Raw genomic sequence first — 17,255 nt, 5'->3', positions numbered from 1 at the left:
CCCAGAGCACATGGGCAGTCTGGGAGGGTTTTGGGCAGGGTAGATATTGTCTCAATTAGGAAGCACTCGGGGACTTTTCCGAACAGGGAATGCCTAAAAGGGACAGTGCAAGGGGGTAAAGGGACGGTGTAAATGAAGAGAGAGAAGCTATCGAGGTCTTTATTTAGTTTTTTTTTTCACAACAATTTCCTTTAGTAGGAATATATCACTGGAGGGTGTTAGAATGTTGTACAGTGGACAGTGCCAGAAATGAGCAGAGCACTGGGGCAGTGTGGGAAACCAAAGCAGTGTAATGGGTCTGCCCCTTCCAACCCAGTGCCTGAAGATGGAGGCAACCCAGTACTGTTTTGCCCACTATGAGGGAGCAATATGCTTTTTCACTTTGTTGCGACTTGAACGTTTGTTATTCCGCAATAATGTAGTCTTTTTTGTATTACTTAGGAGCTTTATCTTTATTTGACACATGGATTTTTCCCAAGGTTCTACAGCAATGAAGTGAAATGAAGGCACTTTGATTAAAACAATGCAGAAAATATTTCGAGCTGAATTCAATTTAATAAATTGCAACAGTATAGGAGTCCTTCGCTATTAATGTTATTTTCTGCCAGTAACAAGGAGTGTGTTTTGTACCACTTATTATTATTTGCAGTGTGCAAAGAAGCTTCTTTTAGGAAGACAATGCTAGGAAATGGCAGGATCCATGAAAGTGGTTGAAACGAGATAGACCACTCCTGGAAGGTGAGAATGGCAGGTGGGGTGTGGGAAAGGACAGCATGCTGAGGCCATGCACCCAGGAAAAAGAGGGCCTGAGAGGGAAAGTAGGTAAGAAGTTTCTTGGAGGCTTTGTCTTGTTAGACTCCCCATAAGCAGTCACGAATATTAGTGCAGAACAACATTTGCCAGGCATTTTGTTTTTAGTGCATGCAACAATTACTGCACTGTATTGACAATGGCTATTAATTATTCATTGTTTGGACTCTAGCCTAATAGATCCATGACAGGTTGTAATACCCTCTTTTATTTGGCTCTGTGAAATAGAGCTTAATAGAAACTGTGTGCGCGCAAACCCTCTGGGGATACCTTTATGGTGACCTCACCTCACATTGTCTACATATGAAACTTTCCTTATCTGATTCTCTACGATCTCAGTTCTCTTCCCACTTCCTACCTTCTGAATCTCTCTCTTAATCCACGGTTTCTCTCTCGCCAGTGTCAAGTCCTGCTTTCAGAACATGGAGATCTGCAAGCGAAGGGTCAATTTATACGACACTGTGAACCAGAGCAAGACGCCGTTCATCACCCATGTGGCACCAAGCACGTCCACCAATCTAACCATGACCTTCAACAACCAACTCAACAGTGTCCACAACCAGGTGAGGTGGGATTATAAGAGAACAGAGACCTGGGGAAGAGAAATGAATGTCTGATTGTGGGAGAAGGGGTACAGGGCTTTAGAGGAGCAGTCTCCAAAAGTAGGTGAAGGCCGACTTTCCATGACTTTTATAGGACAAACACCTGGGAAGGAGGATGAATGAGTTGTAGTGGAGTAGGAGGGTTGGGGAGAAACAGTATCCGCAACCAAGAAAGGACTAGATAGTCGAGACCTGGGATTTGGGCAGAAAGGACTCATATTGTGGTAATGAGAGGAGGGGTAAAGAGGAGTTACCAGAATAGTATGGGATATAGGGTGAGGAGGAGCCAGAAGATGAGAGGCAAATTAAGTGGATAAAAATATATAGAATTAGTGCGCTAGAGCAGGGCATCCAGGCACACCTTTAAAGTTACACATGGTAAGTGACATAGGAAAAGAACCCTTAAAGTTGAATTGTTTCTTGATTGTTTCTTCTTCCTGCAGTAGAGGATGTGGGTCTAGTGGCCACTGCAAACTGGACATGTCCAGCTCCCAAGAGAACGGGAGGTGTGAGAATGCAGAGATTGAGATTAAATAGGGAGTTAGGGATGGGAATTGATATGGAGAGGGACTTGAAGATGAGGTGGGTGAATACAAAGATGAGATGGGAAGGGATATGGTAACAAAATGTGCAGGGCTGTAAATTTGGGAAGGAATGGGTTTGGGAAAGTGTGGCTTCACACGCTCACCAACCAGCTCCAACCCCCAGATATCTATAAGAGTTGAGACACAAGAGAGAAAAAGGAAATTCTGAATCAATGTGGGAAATATACTTTGTCATTGAGTTCGGTTATGCCAAGTGCTGGGCATGAGTTTAATCCACAAAGGCGCTATGGCTAGCAGTTGACAAAAATGCAAAATTGACAGCGTAAGGCGTAGAAGTAAAAGGCAGGACAGGAAAAGGGTGGAAGGATGGGTATTTTGTGAAAATGAATTGAAGAGGAGCTAGGTCATAATCATAGTGGCAGGTAACCCAACTCCCTGAAGCAGGATCCTCAATAAAGTCCTACATACAGGAGCAGTTACTCATTGTTTTTAAAGGCAAACATGACAAGGTGTTACCATTCTCCGTTTTAAAACTTTGTCCACTCCATTAGAATTAAGTGAGAAAATAAAAATCTTTTTTTTAAAATCTTTCTTATATGTTTCAATGTTCATCCAGAATCTAAGCGATTGGGCCACTTTGCAAAATCGCCCGGTAAACCCCAGGAGTAAGAGTACAGTTTACGAGTGTTTTTCTTTTGATTTTGAGATTATATAAGATAAGGTAGTACACTTAACATGCAGTGTTGCACATTTTGAGCCATGCAGGTGATTGCGATAGAAACATCCCCTGCATGGGACAGGAGCCTGTACACCTGCCCTGAAAGACACGGCTGCATGTAAAACTGGGATTCCTCCATTCCAGTGGCTGGAGGATGAAGACAAGACACAGGTGTGAGAGAAATTCAATGAGGACCTTTTAGCAAGGGATTGCCGATTGGTATTTTAGGAGTATTGCCATTTTGGTGGGTGGTAGAGGAGAATGAACGAGTCAGTTGATTTGGTTGTTAAGGGTTTCTAGCAGGCCCTGCCTTTTGGCTGTTCCCAACTCCTAGTTCAGCAAGGTTGATGACCGCCTGGTGTAGTGACTTTGCACTTGATTGTGCCCATGTTTTGGATACTGCTACTTGCAGCCAGTATAATCGCTATCTGCTGTAAGAGCCATCACTTTGCTCAAATGTTCTGTCTGTAATACAGCCTGAAAAAGACATTTGGAATGGAACCCCCAAAAACAGGGTCCAGGACCTTAGACAATCCATTGTCATGCCATTTCTGAAAAATTAGTGCAAACTTGTGTCCTAAACCAGCTACTTTGTTCCAGTTACAAGTTCGTTACCATGGAAGGAAGTGCTCCACAGATTACTCTAAGAGCTGCCGTGAGATCAGTACTAGTATCATCAAGTCTGTTAGGGATCACAAGACTTCACCTGAAGTCTGCACGACTTAATGGCGAAGCTGTTAACCTGCCTATCTCCTAGCAGCGTCCCTGTATGCTCAGAGAGGCAAGGGAGTGCTGGGCCCTGCAGGAGGGAGCCTATCCAGAAAGCGTAGCCCAGCTGTGTTCTCGGCCTGCGAGGCATCCAAAAGAAATGTTGTACCATTGGGAGCGAAGCTTATGCTGACCCGAATCATGGGGGATCACTCAGTCTCCAAGAACACGGCTCATGTGGCAAACTACATGAGGAGGCCAAAGCCAGAAAAACAGTATGCCGTCCAGCACCCCTACAGTTTAGCCAAAGGGCTGGTGCTGGCACTGCCGTGTGTGTGACGTATACCGCAGAGAGCCTCCACGAAAGCTGAAGACCTGTCCCATGGCCCGAAGGCGAGCACTCACAGGACAGGCCTGCCATGCTGATCCCCTCCGCAGCCTGAGGGAGGCTGCTCCTGCGGCTGGACACTGGAGGAGATGCTGGTGCTGTGGTCCTCACCATGCAGTGTCACAACAGCTGCATCACTGCTGAGCAGCTGAAATGAGACCTGAGCTCAAAAGACTGTGAGATCTTCTTGAATGCACAAAGATGATTCTTCCATTAGGAAGATAATCTTTTGCCAGTGTGAACTCTTTGACTCAAGGAACCTTTTAACTCACCTACAAATTGCCAGTGTAGAAACTGCTTAGTGAACTCACAAGTGGCCTATTGTAGGCACTGATCTATTGTGTGTGTTGTTTGATTTCTGAGTCTCTGCCCCCCACACCACCTCCCTGAGAAGCCTTTGCTCGCAGTCGCTGCCCTGAGATTTTAGGTGTGTACTTCACCCAGTTTGTAGAGCGGAGTAGGACAGGTCCCCAGGGCGGCTCAGTAGCACCTGTCTGCCCTGTACCTTCTACCCCTCACCCACCACACCCCGCACAGGATCTGACAGAGTTACTACCAGCCTTCTGCTGGTTGTGAAGGCAGATGGACTTTCCCTCCTTGAGTTCTGTTTCACGGTGTCAGCGAGGGTGTACCCACATCGCACGTGTTGTTGCTATACCCACAAATTCGGCTCTTTTGACCGGATTTTACAGTAGATTCAGAATGAAAACAGTGTTTTTAGTTTTAAAAATGTGAAAATGCAGAAATGTGATCTTCATTCGAGTGCATACTGACAGAATGGAGACTTTAAAAAGACGATTTCCAAATGAACGTATAGGACTGTTGACGTGGACACATGCTAGTACAGTGTTCCGAATATTCTAAGGTGATTGGTGCATTTTATTTTATATGACTGCTTAGCAGACGGACGACAAACAGAGAGCATTTACTTTCGTTTACTTTTGGTTGTGACCGGCCTCAAGATGTTGGCGATGATATGTGTGTTGAAAACTCCAATACAAACATTTTACCCACAAAATTCTGTTGATGTCAACGTGTGAGTGTATATTTATCAATTAAATAAATGGAAATATACTAGCCGCAACTTAATTTTTACTTGGCCACAAAATATAAGTATGGTTAAATACCAGTAAATGAGAAAAATAAATATGGATGAATGCAGAAGAAAATATTAAGAAATAAATACAGGGAAGGTAGTGTTCTGGGCATAGTGCATTTTTACAGTTTGAGAGAAGATCTGTGATGTCCCTGAATGTCTGTGCCACATTGGCAGCGATCAGCACACGTATAATGAATATTTGGACAAAACCCTCCTCGCTTTCTACAGCCACCGCAAGGGCACCCTGACATGTTATGTTGGATTTCCATGCCAATCAAACGGCTCATGTTTTATTTTCCTGTGGTGTCTGAACACATTGACAATTCCATGGTCCCAGTTGCTTATTTCTTCTTTGGATTTAGTTTACCCTGAATGTATCTTAATAGAAAAAATGCGCATGCTTCGCAATGTGGTGCTCTCTCCTTTACGCAGCCAGTGAGAGCGCAGTGGAGACCCTCATCCGTGTGCAGTTTGAGGGTGATAACAAATTATCTGAGATTTCAAACCCTGCGGTGCCGGCAATATGGGTCTGATTCCCACAAAATGTTTTCACATTTCAGCCTTAGGGCTGACTTACACCTGAAATGGGAAGAACTTATGTTTCACTGTATTCAGAGAGATGAACAAACTGTACAAGTCAGTGAATTAAGATTTCCCACCTTGGAGATTTGTGTCTTTGTGTGTGAGATCCCATAAAAATGTGGAACGCACCCACTTGTTAGATATTTAGAAACATTTCTCATACCCTGATTATGGTCAGCCTGATAAATTGCGATAAACAGCCCCCCACCCCCGCAGTTTTCCCAGGTATATTTCAGCAGGTTAGATACAAGTTGCACAAAGGTTACTGGATTTCACATAGAAGGGCTTATGTCGTGTTACACAAGGATTCTGGGACATCACTTAGGGCGTGATGTATGGCATTCAGGTCTCAGTCCATTGAGTGTTTTTGCACACTGAATGAGTTCTGCCCTGGGTTCACGTTGCCACGCAACTGATGTACTTATCAATCACATCTCAAAATGCACATTTGCAAGAGGTTGCAAACCTCCTACCCATTGATTTTTATAAGGCACTAGGCATTTTTCAATAAGTGGAATAGCTGCATGGTTGGAGACCTGCCAAGGACAGCAGACCTCCATGCCTGCCTTCACATTGCATGCATGCTAACTTTTTGTTTAGTTAGGCTACTCTCCTTTTAAGGTAATTCAGGAAATGACACCAAGGAAGCATGCAGCGGTCCTCTACACCACTCCGCGCTCCCCCCAAAGACAACAGTATCATTCACAAGATAGAAAGTATCTTACGGGGCAGCTTTCACTTTGCCAATCAGATACGACGATAAGTCAAATCTCAGTATTTATTTAATGGCTCGCGACATTGAGATTTAAACCTGCGACCTTCACACTGACCATATATTCCTGCAGGAGAAGCATTAGCACACTGAGTGATCTTAACTGCTGTATCTGCTGGCTAACTGCATCAGATGGTAGGATAACGCTGCGAGGTAAGGTGGCCTCTGTGGAGAGCTATGGTTGTTTAGCCGCTATCCCTTTTCAGTGCTAGTACAGCTGGTAAAGTGGCTAATGTTTCTGCTGCAAAGCACTGTGTATAATCTGCAGATTATAGGATTGCATCCTAGTAAGAGAGTTTAGTGGGGTTGTACATTGCCTGCCTGCAGATATCCAGATATAATCAAAAGAGTAACAGGTTTCAATTCTGGTAAAATACCTCGGTGGGTTACTCACCTCTTCCTCTTGTAAGAATGTAACAAGCTAAGTGTATGTTTAAGTGCCTGCAGGGCTAGGCCAAAAGTTAATTGTTTGGCGGATGATAAAATGAGTAGCATTGAGTTGTAGAGTAATTCACCAGTATTGTTCTGCATTATCCATGCAGTTCAATGCATAAATATTGCGCATTCAGGAGACACGTTGACACGTTGACATCAAACCCATATATTTCAGCAATATTTGCCTCTCATTTTTCTATACACATTTTCTTACACTAATGTGAGGAAATTGCTTGCCCCTCCTCCTAGTTTATAAAAACTTAAGCATTCCTATCTCTGTTTGGCCCTCACAGATTGTTGGACTGAGAATTTGTAACCGTGGAGGAGGGAAGGGCGTGCAGCCCTTCTGATCTGTCACAGCCAGGGCACATCATTACCCAGTGGTCCATGAGAGGTTGTCATGGTGGTCAGTAATTACAGAGCGGGCTTTTAATCATTCTTTAATCTGTGTTATTTGCAGTAACATTCATTTTCAGAAAAAAGGAGAATGTCGCAGTGCTCGATGCTCGGCAACCAGACTTGTCCACCCCATGGCATGGGCGGTGGTGGTGGCACCTCAGACAGGGCGGTGGTCAGGTCAGGTAGAACCCTCAGTAGGTCCCAGTGGGACATTGGCGGATCTGCCTGTCGTAGAATACAGGGGCACCTACTTCAGTGCTACATTGTCATCCTGTGCATCAGCCTCTAGGGCCGCTTCAGCTGTGGACTTCAAGGAGCTATAGAGGTGGGAAACAAAGGGCTTCAAGGAGTTACAGGTATGGCGATTCAGTACTTCAGGAAGAGTCTGTGGCTTCAGTGAGTTAAAGGTGCACATGAGTTCAAGGTGTCATCTGCTTTGGGATACGCCACCCAGTGGGCTAGGTGCAAGGTGTATAGAGTACATCAAGCAGGTGTACAGACGGATGGACACATACACACACACACACACGTCTGGGAATACATCAAGCAGGTGTACAGATGGACATACACATATCTGGGAATACATCAAGCAGGTATACAGATGGACACACACACCACACACACACACACACAGGTCTGGGAATACATCAAGCAGGTGTACAGATGGACACACACCGCACACACACAGACACATATCTGGGAATACATCAAGCAGGTGGACACACACACACACACGTCTGGGAATACATCAAGCAGGTGTACAGATGGACACACACACACATGTCTGGGAATACATCAAGCAGGTGTACAGATGGACACACACACACACGTCTGGGAATACATCAAGCAGGTATACAGATAGACACACAAAACACACAACACACACACACACATTTCTGGCAATACACTAGCGGTTACCATGAGTGCTGCATATGTGGCTACCAGACTCCAGAGTGTGTTAGAAATTAGGGAAGTAGCAAGTGAAGGCCTTGTGTGGCGGTTCTGCAGCACTTCAGGAGGTCCTGCATGTGGTATGTGTAGGGATAACTGAGGAGTTATCGCTCAGATGAGACAGGACCTCAGCAAGTGATCTGCACAGAGAATAAAAAGACCTGAAGGTGTCGCATAGCTATGGGAGGTAGAACACTCACAAGTCGGAAGTCCAAGGTGATGCGAGCTTGCAGCGCTGCGCGTGCCCCCCAGTGTCTTGGTCCTCAGACTGTGATGCCGCTCCTCCCATGTTTTCATGCCGTACCACCACTGGCCGCCTCTAACACCAGACATTTCTTTTCCTCCGTGGCGTTGCTGATTCACCTGAAGCGGCGGATTCAGAATGGCATTCGGGAGATGCAGGCAGCAGAAGCTAGGATAAGACACGAGGTAATGGCCCGTGCTATAAACGCTGTACACAGCCAGGTGACCTGTTAGCGGACAGTGGGAAGCATCTGTATTGTGCCGCCGCCGGCTGAGCGTTAGATGTCTTGTCGTGGGTTGTAAGTGTGCGTCAGATTTGGGTAACTGGAGGCACAGAATGGGTGGGTGTGGTTTCCTAAGATGGTAGCTCCTGCAAGAGGCCCGGATGCTGCAGATTGACTCGGCTTGTTTGCCAGGGGCCCTGAGTTTGAATGTGCACTTCCAGCTGACACTCATTGTAATTTTGACCAACTCACTTGATGTCCTGGTAACTCATGTAAATTAATCAACATGCTGACTATAAAAAACACACATACTTCAGTCGTTACAGTTTCTACGCCTCTGTATTCTGGGTCTCTAAAACGGATTAAATCCAGACTAACATTCAGCTTCTGGGTACTGTGGTTGATGTAAAAGTACCTGGCTTCTAGGCACTCATTATGTACTGCTAAGTAACTGTCACAGGCCCAAGTAGGAAACGCCTTGAATCCACACCTGACTCACTTGAGATGACTGGTCAGCTGAGTGTAACAGCTTCTATTCCTGAGCAACTCTGCCTCTATAGTAGGCTTTCAGTAAGACCACGTACTGCCTTTTATTAAAAAAAACCACAAGCTGACTGTATGTTTCTGATGCTATCTAGCTTGAGAGAAGACAGAAGAATGTTTGGGGTCTGGGGATGGGGTCTCATGGGCTGCGAGGGCCAGGCCTAGCCTTTGTGTTATATTTCCAGCGGGCCATGTCCCGCCTGCAGCCCATTTGTAGTCACACCTCTTCTGGTTGTGGGGTATCACATGGTTCTTTTCATTGATCTTTTAGAAAGGTTTTGCCCTTCTATGTTTGTCTTCACCATTCTGTGTCCAACACTGTCCTTTCTCCCTGCCATCTCAGTGGTGGCATTTTTTCTATCAGTTCGTCGGTGCATCTTCTTTTTCTCTTTTGTTCAACTCTACATCCTCTGCTTTCCTTTCCTTCTGTATTACACCCTTTACTGTCTTGTGTATTCCTGTGTTTCTGTCTGATGCAGTCTCTGATCTTCCGGACTTATCGCCTTGTAATTATAAGTTGTTTTTCGTACTGTTTCCCTTGTATAAAAATATATTCCCTAGTTCTCCCTCGTTGACTGGTTTAGATGTCATTCTTTTTCCTTCCTTCAGCTGTGTGTCTGTTTGTTTCTCACATCTCTTTTGCCAAAACTCTCTCCCTTAAGTCTCCTTTTTTCTCTTCGTTCCCAATGAAGCGTTGTTTCCTCTGACTCCACGACTTTACCTCTTCCTCGTGCAACCTCCTGTGTCTTTAAATTCTCCATCTCCCTGTCACTCTTTCGGAATTCATATACACTCCCCGGGTCTTTCGAAGCACCTTCCCTCACCCTAATCCTAGATTTTCAGGTTCACTGTTCTCAAAGCGATTGTGGGCGGGATTTTTTACACAAACACAAAACAGACAAAGTTTTTGATTAAGGTGTCCTTTTTATCTCCACATCCTCTTGCCACTTGCTTCATTTTCCTACCTTTCCATGTTATTCGCATTTCAATCAATCTGTCTCATCAGCGCAATAATCTTTCCTCCTTTCGTATTCTTATCTCAGCCTGTCTTCCCCTACTCAGTCGTACTTTCTTCCTCCCTAAAATGGTCCTATCTCCATTGCCCCCCAAATAAATATTGTAAGAAAGTACCATCTTTCTTAGCATGTTACCCCCAATTCCTGCCTGATTGTCGGTGTGTTTGACTGTGTCAGTGGGATCCTGCTAGCCAGGACCCCAGAGCTTATGGTTTGTGGCCTACTTGTCAGTATGCTTGACTGTGACACTGGAGTCCTGCTAATCAGAACTCCAATGTTTATGCCCTCTCTGTTTCCAAATGTGTCACTATAGTCTAATGACTACATATTTCCCTCCAGATTGGCATACTGGACCCCCCTTATAAGTCCCTAGTGTATGGTACCTAGGTACCCAGGGCATTGGGGTTCCAGGAGATCCTTATGGGCTGCAGCATTTCTTTTGCCACCCATAAGGAGCTCATACAAGCACTTCTTCAGGACTGCCATTGCAGCCTGAGTGAACTAGTGTAAGCACTATTTCACAGCCATTTTCACAGCACCAGGTCACTTAAAAGTCACCTATATATCTAACCTTTAGACCCTGAAGGCTAGGTGCACAGTACCTGTGTGTGTGTGAGGGCACCCCTACACTAGCAGAGATGCCCCCACGTTATCCAGGCCCATTTTCCCAGACATCGTGAGTGCAGGGACGCCATTTTAAGTGTGCACTACATATAGATCAATACATATATGCAGCTTCACAATGGTAACACCGAATATGGCTATGTAAGGTGTCTAAGAACTGGAAATTGTACCCCATACTGATTCTGGTATTGGGGGCCAATTCCATGCACCCTGGGGGCTCCACCATGGACCCCCAGTACTGCCAAATCAGCTCTCTGAGGTTTCCACTGCAGCCCCAGCTGGTGCCACCTCACAGACAGGCTTTAGCCCTCCTGGGGCTTGAGCAGCTCAATCCCAGGAAGGCAGAACACTGCACTTCCTTTAGGAAAGGGGTGTCACACTTTATCCCTTTAAAAATGGGTGTTACAGGCATGGGAGGAGTATCCTCCCAGAGCCTCTGGAAATGCTTTGAAGGGCACAGATGGTGCCCTCCTTGAATAATCCAGTCTACACCGGAGCAGGGACCCCCAGTCCCTGCTCTGGCGCCAAACTGGACAAAAGAAAGGGGAGTGACCACTCCCCTGTCCATCACCATCCCAGGGTTGGTGCCCAGAGCTCCTCCAGAGTGTCCCTGGGTTCTGATCTTGTTTTAAGGATGGTCAGGGAACTCTGGGAGCATCTGAGCGGCCAGTGCCAGCAGGTGACATCAGAGACCCCTCCTGATAGGTGCTTACCTAGTTAGGTGACCAATCCACCTCTCAGGGCTATATAGGGTCTCTCCTCTGGGTTTTTCTTCAGATTCGGATTGCAAGACTCCACTAGGAATCCTCAGCATCCTTTACTTTATCTTCTACTGACGGATCAACCGCTGACTGCTCCAGAAACTCTACAAAACTGCAACAAAGAAGCAAAGATGACTTCAGTGACCTTGTAACTTCAGCTCCTGCCAGCAACTGCAACAGTTTCCAGGTTGTGCATGCTCCGAGGACTGCCTGTTTTCATCCTGCACCAGAAGAACCTAAGGAATCCTCTAAGGAGTGACGGAGTCATTTCCCTGCTTCAGCAGGCACCTCTCTGCAGCGATGACCAGTACTCTGGGTCCCCTCTCCTGACAACAAGCGGGATCCTGGAACACAGTTGGTGGACTAAAGTGACCCTGACTGTCCAAAGGTCCAGCTGTCCAAATTTGGTGGAGGTAAGAGCTTACCTTCCCGTGCCAGACAGTACCCCTGTTCCCTGCATTGTTTTGCAGCTCCTAGGGCTTCTGTGCGCTTTTCCAAGAATTCCTTTGTGAACAGCCCAGCCCAGGTCCCCAGCACTCTATCCTGCATTGTTCAGCTCCCTGTGTTGTTCTCCGCTGCGTGGGATCCCTTTGTGTAGTGCTGCGACGACCACCATTTGCAACTCCTTTGTCCCGTGCTGTGGGACTCCTGTGTGCGCTGCCTGGTCTTCTGAGGGCTCTCTGAGTTGCTGAGAGCCCCCTCTGTCTCCACCTCCTGGGTAGAGTCCACCTGGTCCTTCCTAGGCCCAGGCAGCGCCATTTTTTGCAAAATGCGAGTTTTGTGTTTACCAAGGCTTGTTAGCAGAATCCAGCGAGGCAAACCAAACTGAATTCATCCATCCAGCATGGGACATCTTCTGCACCCACCAGGAACCCGCATCTATCTTCTTTGGTGCAATACTGATTTTGTCTTCTCACCGGTGGTTCTCCTTTTGCACCTTCATCCGGGATAACAGGAGCTCTTGTTCTCCCTGGACTCTTCAGTGCTTCTTGGATTTGTTCCTCTGTTTCCACAGGTCTTCAGGTCCAGGAATCTATTGTTGGTGTCTTGCAGTCTCTTCTGGTTCTTGCACTGTCTTCTACTACAACTTCTAGTGTGTTTTAGGAAACTTGCTATGTTTTACTCCTGCTTTCCTGGGCCCTGGGGTGGGGTATTTTACTTACCTTAGGTGTTTTCTTACACTCCCAGCACCCCTCTTTACACTACACTTGCCTAGGTAGGAAACCGAATTTCGCATTCCACTATTTTAGTATATGGTTTGTGTTCCCCCTGGCCCATTGCAACCTATTGTGATTTTCACTGTTTGCAATATTTTATGAATGTTTACATACCTGATTTTGGTTACTAGTGTATATTTTATGTATAATACTTACCTCCAGTAGGAGTATTGCCTCTAAGATATTTTTGGCCTTGTGTCACTAAAATAAAGTACCTTTATTTTTGGTAACACTGAGTATTGTCTTTCTTGTGTGTAAAAACTGTGCAACTACAGTGGTATTGCAAGAGCTTTGCATGTCTCCTAGTTCGGCCTTGGCTACTCTGCCTACAGCTACCCCTAGACAGCCTGGCTTCTAGACACTGACTACATTTCACTAATAAGGGATAACTGGACCTGGTATAAAGTGTAAGTACCTGTGGTACCCACTACAAACCGGGCCAGCGTCCTACAAATATTACCATCTCCCTTGCTACCATCACTGGCATACCGTAATCAGTTTTAAAAGCTCACTCCTTAAATTGTGCATGTCCTAATGTGCTCCCTTGGATCAAACATACTACCCCATTCCTAAATGCCCATATGCCCATCCTTCTTAAATAACAGCTCTTACACCTTACGTGCATTTATGTCTTTACATTCTCCGCTTCGTCCTATATTTTTAATTTCAAATTCAATAATTTTATTTGTCCTTTTAAGTGTTCCAGTTCTCAAATGTTTGTTTTAAAAATCCTTCTCCTAATCTCCTATTTGCCGTATGATAGCTACTAAACCTATATTGACCACCCTTTGCTTTCACTAAATGTGTCATCTATATATATATATATATATATGTTCGATGGCATCTGTCGCTGTAGATACGCATGTTCTGCAATAGCTCGCCATCTGGTGTTGGGCCGGAGTGTTACAAGTTGTTTTTCTTCGAAGAAGTCTTTCGAGTCACGGGACCGAGTGACTCCTCCTTTTGTCTCCATTGCGCATGGGCGTCGACTCTATCCTCGATTGTTTTTTTTCCGCCATCGGGTTCGGACGTGTTCCTGTCGCTCCGAGTTTCGGAACGGAAAATTAGCTAATTTCGGAAGATTTTCGTCGGTATTGTTGCGTTCGGGATCGGCGTACTTACATTCAACACCGCATCGAAGATCGAAGAGCTCCGGTGCCCTTCGGGGTAGTTTTTTCGATCCTCCGTCGGGGCCTGGTCGGCCCGACCGCGTGCTGAAGAACACCGATGGAACGGACCCCGTTTCGTTTCTGCCCCAAATGCCACAATAAATACCCCTACACAGACCAACACTTGGTCTGCAACCTGTGCCTGTCACCTGAGCACAGCGAAGACACCTGTGAGGCCTGTCGTGCGTTCCGGTCCCGAAAAACACTCCGAGACCGTCGAGCCAGAAGACTTCAGATGGCGTCCGCACCGACAGCCCAACGGGAGTTCGAGGAACAGGAAGAGGAAGGTACCTTCTCGATCCAAGACTCCGACTCCGAAGGATTCGACGATACACAAACCGTGAGTAAGACGTCGAAAACCACACAGAGAAACATTTACAAGGCCCAGGGGACGCCACTGCCACCAGGCCATGGCTCGACCCATAAATTCGGTGACCGACCATCGGCACCGAAAAAGGCCCAAACAGTGCCGAGATCGTCCGACTCCGGTCGAGACACCGGCACGCAGCCTTCTCGGGACCGAGAAAGTGCTGGAGACAAGCCTCGACACCGTGATGCCGGTGTGGACACGGCTCGACGCCGAGACAGCGGCACAGAAACAGATCGACGCCGAGAGGTTTCGGCCCCGAAAAGGAAAAAAGTCACCTCGGAGCCGAAAAAACACGCAGACAAAGTTTCGATGCCGAAACAAACTGCAAGCGACCCAGCTTCAGGCTCTTATACAGAAGAGCACTCGCTAACCTCCCAAATGCAGAAGCATAGGTTTGAGGAAGAGCTACAAGCAACTGATGTGGACCATACGCAAAAGCGTATCTTCATTCAGCAGGGGACAGGAAAAATAAGCACCCTTCCCCCCATTAGGAGAAAGAGGAGGTTGGAGTTCCAGACGGAACAAACACCACAACCAAAAGTGGTGAAAAGAGTTACACCACCACCCTCACCTCTGCCCGTGATTGACGTTTCACCAGCACAAACTCCATCACACTCCCCAGCTCACACCACCATGAGCCAGGGTGACCAAGATCAGGACGCATGGGACCTATACGACGCCCCAGTGTCAGATAACAGTCCGGAGGCATACCCTGCGAAGCCATCTCCACCAGAAGACAGCACCGCGTACTCTCAAGTGGTGGCTAGAGCAGCACAATTTCACCACGTAAGCCTCCACTCAGAACAGGTCGAGGATGATTTCTTATTCAACACACTCTCCTCCACCCACAGCTCATACCAAAGCCTGCCTATGCTCCCTGGTATGCTCCGCCACGCAAAAGACATCTTTAAGGAGCCGGTTAAAAGTAGGGCAATCACACCAAGGGTAGAAAAAAAGTATAAGCCGCCTCCTACGGACCCGGTTTTCATCACTACACAGCTGCCACCAGACTCTGTCGTTGTAGGAGCAGCTAGGAAAAGGGCCAACTCTCACACATCTGGAGATGCACCACCCCCAGATAAAGAAAGCCGCAAGTTTGATGCAGCTGGTAAAAGAGTCGCAGCACAAGCTGCAAACCAGTGGCGCATCGCGAACTCCCAGGCACTACTTGCGCGCTATGACAGAGCCCACTGGGACGAGATGCAACATCTCATTGAACATCTGCCCAAGGACTTACAAAGTAGGGCAAAACAAGTGGTTGAGGAGGGACAGGCCATCTCCAACAACCAGATCCGCTCCTCCATGGACGCTGCAGATACAGCTGCACGGACAATTAATACATCTGTAACTATCAGAAGGCATGCATGGCTCCGAACGTCTGGATTTAAACCAGAGATTCAACAAGCAGTTCTCAATATGCCTTTTAATGAAAAAGAACTGTTCGGTCCAGAAGTGGACACAGCGATTGAGAAACTCAAAAAAGATACGGACACTGCCAAAGCCATGGGCGCACTCTACTCCCCGCAGAGCAGAGGGAATTACAGCTCATTCCGTAAAACGCCCTTTCGAGGGGGGTTTCGGGGTCAAAGCACACAAGCCAGCACCTCACAAGCCACACCGTCCAGTTACCAAGGACAGTATAGAGGAGGTTTTCGGGGACAATATAGAGGAGGGCAATTCCCTAGAAATAGAGGAAGATTCCAAAGCCCCAAAACCCCTACTACTAAACAATGACTCACATGTCACTCACCCCCTCCACACAACACCAGTGGGGGGACGAATAGGTCATTATTACAGAGCATGGGAGACAATCACTACAGACACTTGGGTTCTAGCAATTATCCAACATGGTTATTGCATAGAATTTCTACAATTCCCTCCAAACATACCACCAAAAGCACAAAATTTAACAACACACCATTCCAATCTCCTGGAGATAGAAGTGCAGGCACTATTGCAAAAGAATGCAATCGAATTAGTGCCAAACACACAAATAAACACAGGAGTTTACTCACTGTACTTTCTGATACCAAAGAAGGACAAAACACTGAGACCAATCCTAGACCTCAGAGTAGTGAACACTTTCATCAAATCAGACCACTTCCACATGGTCACACTACAAGAAGTATTGCCATTGCTAAAGCTGCACGATTACATGGCAACTTTAGACCTCAAGGATGCTTATTTCCATATACCAATACACCCATCGCACAGGAAATACCTAAGGTTTGTATTCAAAGGAATACATTACCAATTCAAGGTACTGCCTTTCGGATTAACAACCGCACCAAGAGTCTTTACCAAATGTCTAGCGGTAGTCGCAGCACACATAAGAAGGCAGCAGATACATGTGTTCCCATATCTAGACGACTGGCTAATCAAGGCCCATTCGTTAATAGAGTGCTCAAATCACACAAATCATATCATACAAACCCTCTTCAAACTAGGGTTCACCGTCAATTTCACAAAATCCAAAATTCTGCCACGCAAGGTACAACAATACCTAGGAGCCATAATAGACACATCAAAAGGAGTAGCCACTCCAAGTCCACAAAGAATTCAAAATTTCAACACCATCATACAACGCATGTATCCAACACAAAAGATACAAGCAAAGATGGTATTACAACTCCTAGGCATGATGTCATCATGCATAGCCATTGTCCCAAACGCAAGACTGCACATGAGGCCCCTACAACAATGCCTAGCATCACAGTGGTCTCAAGCACAGGGTCACCTTCTAGATCTGGTGTTAATAGACCGCCAAACTTACCTCTCGCTTCTGTGGTGGAACAACATAAATTTAAACAAGGGGCGGCCTTTCCAAGACCCAGTGCCACAATACGTAATAACAACAGATGCTTCCATGACAGGGTGGGGAGCACACCTCGATCAACACAGCATACAAGGACAATGGAACGTACATCAAACAAAACTGCATATCAATCACCTAGAACTTCTAGCAGTTTTTCAAGCACTAAAAGCTTTCCAACCAATAATAGTTCACAAATACATTCTCGTCAAAACAGACAACATGACAACAATGTATTATCTAAACAAGCAGGGGGGGACGCACTCC

The 17,255-nt window shown here is 46.3% G+C and overlaps 1 protein-coding gene across 6 annotated transcripts in view; it reads left to right on the top strand.

The window, feature by feature from the left end:
• Positions 1 to 17,255, top strand: part of HIPK2 (homeodomain interacting protein kinase 2) — a 329,092-nt gene that overhangs the window by 187,099 nt on the left and 124,738 nt on the right. For all 6 annotated transcript variants that reach the window (XM_069227995.1, XM_069227993.1, XM_069227994.1 and 3 more), the window contains exons 7-8: positions 1,211 to 1,373; positions 8,379 to 8,438. In XM_069227995.1, the coding sequence (XP_069084096.1) occupies positions 1,211 to 1,373; positions 8,379 to 8,438 (223 nt within the window). The remainder of the gene's footprint in view (positions 1 to 1,210; positions 1,374 to 8,378; positions 8,439 to 17,255) is intronic.

This window comes from Pleurodeles waltl, chromosome 4_1 (assembly GCF_031143425.1).
Source record: "Pleurodeles waltl isolate 20211129_DDA chromosome 4_1, aPleWal1.hap1.20221129, whole genome shotgun sequence".
Taxonomy (NCBI): domain Eukaryota; kingdom Metazoa; phylum Chordata; class Amphibia; order Caudata; family Salamandridae; genus Pleurodeles; species Pleurodeles waltl.
The sequence above is the reverse complement of the archived record's forward strand: the minus strand, read 5'-3'. Positions and strand labels throughout refer to the sequence as shown.